Source organism: Trichechus manatus, unplaced genomic scaffold, assembly GCF_000243295.1.
Source record: "Trichechus manatus latirostris isolate Lorelei unplaced genomic scaffold, TriManLat1.0 scaffold00028, whole genome shotgun sequence".
Classification (NCBI taxonomy): Eukaryota; Metazoa; Chordata; class Mammalia; order Sirenia; family Trichechidae; genus Trichechus; species Trichechus manatus.
In genome coordinates this window covers 348,326-354,141 of record NW_004443964.1, presented here as the reverse complement: position 1 = coordinate 354,141, position 5,816 = coordinate 348,326, and the positions used below count along the sequence as shown (strand labels likewise).

General features: G+C 48.3%; 1 protein-coding gene across 1 annotated transcript in view; it reads left to right on the top strand.

Annotated features, from left to right (window-relative positions):
* The window catches only part of TBCD (tubulin folding cofactor D), a 200,748-nt gene that overhangs the window by 132,687 nt on the left and 62,245 nt on the right, over positions 1-5,816 (top strand). Inside the window, exons 21-22 of the mRNA XM_004374331.2 lie at positions 228-345; positions 4,404-4,464. Of these exons, the coding sequence (XP_004374388.2) occupies positions 228-345; positions 4,404-4,464 (179 nt within the window). The remainder of the gene's footprint in view (positions 1-227; positions 346-4,403; positions 4,465-5,816) is intronic.

The window sequence follows — 5,816 nt, the reverse complement described above, 5'->3', positions numbered from 1 at the left end:
CCTCAGTGGGCACATTTTCCCAGATCAGGGATAACTTTCCTCAGTGGGTGCATTTTCCCAGACCACAGATAACTTTCCTCAGTGGGCACATTTTCCCAGACCAGACCACGGATGACTTCCCTCAGTGGGCGTGTTTTCCCACTTTGGTGTCTGAATCTATGTCTGTGACACACACCCTCTGTGTGCACTGACTCACTGTACCCTCCTCCTCCTGCCTGTCTTTGCAGTTTTCCCAAAACTGTTGTCCTTGACACAGAGTCCGGACCTGCATACGCGCCACGGGGCGATCCTTGCCTGCGGGGAGGTCACCTGTGCCTTACACAGACTCGCGGCCCAAGGCGGCAGGTGAGGGCCCAGGGCTTCACTCGTGATCTGCTGGCAAAGCTGCTGCACCCCTCCCCCGCCCTCCCGGTGTAATTACATCACCTCGTGTGGGAACGGCTCATCCCTTTTAATTTTTGTTTATTTGAACCAGTGTCGCAAAGTCTTTAAGTCCCGTGTTTTCTTTGATGAGGTGGATGAGTCACCACTCTCCTCTGGTGAGTCGTGTTCTGTTGATGGGACCCCCTGGGCGGTCAGAATGCAGCTTTGCCTCTGCCCGTGGCTGCTGCCTTCAGGTGTGGTCACTGATGCGCACGGTCCAGCATGTCACCTGGCCCTGTGTCCAGCGCCTGCTGCTCATCATGTGAGCCAACATCAACTCGGAGGCAATGGGTTTGTTGGGTTTGACTTAGATTATAAAAGCTAAGATGCGTTTCAGAGAGAGAATTGAGTAACACGCAGGTTCAGTATTTATTCACTTGTAATAAGTTAAGGTACCAGGGCACGAAGCGTAAAACCGTTCCCACCCAGAGTCTCCCAGCTGCGTCATGAGTTGTGTTGCGGCACTCGACGTGGGTCTTCCAAGACGCTCTGCACCTGGCCACGCTGCTCGCCTGCTGGCACTTAGAGGCGGCTGCCGGATTCCCTCGCCCTTCTTTCCATCTGACTTTTCTGTAAAACTCTTGCCTGGCGGCCCGTCTCTGAGCAGCTCTTGATCTCCAGTTTGAGGAAGGTGTGTTTTATGTCCAGGCATGACACAGGGATCGTCTCTGCAGGCCCAGTCCTCAAGCCGCCTGTGGCCCCCAGTGCTGGGGACTAGCCCTGTGCACTGGGAAACAGTCCACAGCTCACTGAAGAGAGCTCTAGAAATTCTTACCATGGTGGGAGCATAGCCTTTGGGGCCAGAACATTTGGACTCACAGCCAGACCCTGCCCTTTTTTGACCACGTGGCACTTTCTCCTTTGTCCCCCAGAGCTCTCAGTGCTGAGCAGTGAATGAGGACGACATTTGTGGTCCACAGTTCTGACATGTGCGTCCCCCATATACTGCCTGTGTCGAGGGAGTGAATGGAGAGAACCTGTGTGTCCCCCCGACACAGGGAGTGAATGGAGAGGACTTGCGTGTCCCCCTCACACAGGGAGTGAATGGAGGGGACGTGCGTGTCCCCCTCACACAGGGAGTGAATGGAGAGGACTTGCGTGTCCCCCTCACACAGGGAGTGAACGGAGGGGACATGCGTGTCCCCCTCACACAGGGAGTGAATGGAGGGGACGTGCGTTCCCCCACACAGGGCTTGTGCTCCTGGCAGGGGCTCTGCAGGATGAGGTGCCGTCCGTGTCGTCTGCACGTTAGGTGCCATGGTGCTGCAGGCGAGCAGTGGCACAGGGCCTCCCCGTGCAGCTGTCCAGCAGGGCCATCCTTCTCTTCCCCATGCTCAGGAGGTCCTACGGCAGGGACAGCCACAGAAATGAAATGGAGAGGCCGAGAAGACAGACGCGGAGAGTGAGGAACTGACCTCGAGGGGTTCCGGCCCAAAGCATCATCTGGAGTTCTCTCAGAAGTTAATGAATCTGTGACATATTTTGGAGGATTTAATGGACCTATCGATGGCACGTCATCTGTCTATCTACTCACTCATCTACCTGTCCATCCATCTGTTGAATTCATCATCATGTTGAACTGATGTAAATGGGTTGCTTTTCTCCAAACACCTGGGTCCCCTCCTTCTTTATGATTTGTATTCTCCAGAGCCATCTAAGCATTTGGGCTTGTAATATAACTCATTAGTAAGATAGCTGACATAGTGATGGAGTGAACAAGGCCGCTCAGGGCCTTCACGTTGTGGGGCTCTCTATTCCCAAGTGACACAATCTTACATATAAAAAATCGTAAAGAATCCACACAAAAAAAAACAATTAGAGTTGATAAACAAATTGACCAAGGTTGCAGGATACAAGATCAACACACAAAAATCAGTTCTGTATATAGACACATACAATGCACTATCTGAGAAGGAAATTAAGAAAACAATCTTATTTATAATAGCATCAAAAAGAGTAAAATATTTAAGAATAATTTTAACCAAGAAGGTGCAAGATTTGAAGACCAAAACTGTAACACATTGCTGAAATAAATAAGGAGAACCAAACAAATGGAGAGACGGTGCGTGTCCATGGATTGGAAGACGTTGTAGTGTTAAAATAGCGATACTCCCCAGTGATCTACACAATCATTGCAATCCCTGTAAAAACCCCAATAGCCTTTTGGACAGAAACTGAAAAACTTAATTCTGAAATTCATGAGGAATTGCAGGAGATCCCAAATAGCCAAGGTAATCTTGAAGAACAAAGTTGGAGGATTCATACTTAGCAATTTCAAAACTTAGTACAAAGCTACAGTAATCATAACAGTGTAGTACTGGTGTAAGAATAGGCATATAGATCAGTGGAATAGAATTGAGAATCCAGAAATAAACCCATACATCTGTGGTCGATTGATTTCTGACAAGAGTGCTAAGACTGTTTAATGGGGAAGAATAATCTCTTCAGAAAATGATGCTGGGACAACTGGACATCCACATGCGGAAGGATGAAGTCAGGCCCCTACCTCACACCATGTACAAAAAGTAACGCAAAATGCATCAGCAACCTAAATATAAGAGCTGAAACTATAAAACTCTTAGAAGAAAACAAGGGGGTAAACCTTCATGACTTGTCAGTGAATTTGGCAATGGCTTCTTAGATATGACACCAAAATCATAGACAACAAAAGAAAAAAAATAGGTAAGTTAGATTTAATCAAAACTAAAAACTTTTGTGCATCAAAGGACACCATCAAGAGAGTACAAAGACAACCCACAGAATGGGAGAAAATATTTACAGATCATGTATCTGACAAAGGTCTAATATCCACAGTCTATAAAGAATGCTTAAAATTCAACAACAAAAAGGCAAAGAACCCATTTAAAAAAAGGACAAGGGTTTTGAAGAGACATGTCTCTAAAGAAGATGTATAAATAGCCAGCAAACACTTGAAAAGATACCCACTGTCATTAGGGAAATGCAAATCAAAACCACAATGAGATACCGCTTCACACTCACCAGAATGGCTGTTATCAAAAAAACAAAAACAGAAAATAGCCAGTGTTGACAAGGATGTGGAGATATTGGAACCCTTGTGCATTGCTGATGGGAATGTAAAATGCTGTGGAAAACAGTCTGGCAGTTCCTCAAAATATTAAACATAGAACTACTATATGACCCAGCAATCCCACGTCTAGGTATACACCCAAAAGAACTGAAAACATGTCCGCACGAAAACATGTATGTCAGTGTTCGCTGCTGCATTATTCATAATAGCCAAAGGTGGAAACAACCCAGTACCATCAAGGGGTGCATGGATAAACAAAATGTGGTGTATCCACATTGTTTGTTGTTGGGTGCCGCTGAGTCGATTCCTACTCATAGTGACCCCATGTGACAGAGTAGAGCTGCCCCATAGGGTTCTAGGCTGTGATCTTCACGGGAGCAAATCACCAGGTCTTTTCTCCCATGGAGCTGCTGAGTGGGTTTGAACTGCCAACCTTTTGGGTTAGCAGCCAAGCACTTAATCGTTGCGCCATCTGGGCTCCGTGGTGTATCCATACAAGGGAATGTCTTGCAGCTGTAAAGAAGAAGGAAGCACTGATCCGTGCTACCACGTGGATGAGCCTGAAGGAAGCCAGAGGCAGGAGTGGGGCTGCTGGGTCTGCTGCACACGCCTCAGCTGGCGGGGAACCGTGTCTCTCCTGTGAGGCGGTGCCTCTCCGTCGGCTCTGACGTGGGGTTGGCTTCTGCTCACGCTCGCAGGACTGGGACTCTGGCATCGCAGATGGGCTGCATGAGTAGAAGCTGTCCCGAGAGTGTCTTGCAGTCCGCCCCCCCTTGCTCCGCCCTAACCTGCAGTCACAAGTGGGGAAATGCAACCACAGGTGTAGAGCCAGCAGGGTCTGATCAAAACTTGGTCTTTTTAGTGTGGACTAGGGATTTGAGTGCTTTGTGCACGCGACCTCAGATGCTGTCTGTCATTTGGAATTCCGCAGGTCTGTCACAGACTACCTGGACGAGAAGGCCCTGGAGGGGCTGAAGCAGATTCACCAGCAGGTTCGTATGTACCGACTCAAGCCGATGTTGTAATTCAGCCATTCTGAATTGTTTTCAGCAATCTCAGCTTTGTTACTACAGGAAATAAGGCTTCCTTTCAGAGCACAAACAGCAGCTTTCAGGCCCTTTATGCTGCACTCCAGCTGGGACTTTGCAGCCCTGAGCTCATCCGTTTCTTTCTCTGCTTTATCCAGTGAAAGTAGGAGCAACCAGCCAGCATCATTATACTCAGCAGTTTAACCAAAAATGTTTGAAGGTATCAAATATGCTATCACCCCTTGCCTTTTCTCTCACAAGTATTTGATTAAGATTATCCAGTGGTGGTGATATTTTGTGTATCTCTATTGCCACATCATGTCATGGATTAAAAGTGCCCTCTTTACTACTAGAAATAGAGTCATTAAATCTAGTCATTAAATTAGTGCCTTTAAATCTAGCCAGACTTGAGAACCAAATCAGAAAACTCATCCTTAAGATTTGTTCCTCTAGAACCATTCTCAGTACCAAAACGTGTTAGTTGGATTCTCTAGAAGAGCAAAACCAGTGAGACATATATGTATATAGAGGGAGAGATTTACTTCAAGGAAATGGCTTACACAACCACGGGGACTGGCAAATCCCAAATTTGGAGGTTAGGCAGTAGGCCGGAGACTTCTGTAGACTTATTTCCCAAGATCGAGAGATCAGGCAATGAGAAGACTGCAGGGTCAGGAGAGAGAGCTAGCCCTGCCCGAATATCCATTTATATTCTGGAGGCAGACCACACTCCCAAGGACAGTCTCCTTTCAACTGATTAGTTGATCACATCAGATCACATCATAGAAGGTTATGTTTACAACACATCACCTCATATCACATAACCGTCACCACCCCATCATCTTTTCAGTCACATCACCATCCATCATCCCATCCCACCACCTCATCATCGTCATCCCATCACCATCACCGTCCCATTAGCCATCTCACCCTTCCATCCCATCTTCATCATCATCCCCCCACCTCACCATCCCACCACACCATCCCACCACGTCAGTCCACCTCACCATCCCACCACGCCATCCCACCTCGCCATCCCACCATGCCATCCCACCACGTCAGTCCACCTCGCCATCCCACCACGCCATCCCACCATGTCAGTCCACCTCGCCATCCCACCACGTCAGTCCACCTCACCATCCCACCATGCCATCCCACCATGTCAGTCCACCACGCCATCCCACCACGCCATCCCACCACGCCATCCCACCACGTAAGTCCACCATGCCATCCCACCTCGCCATCCCACCATGCCATCCCACCACGCCATCCCACCTCACCATCCCACCACGTCAGTCCACCACGCCATCCCACCA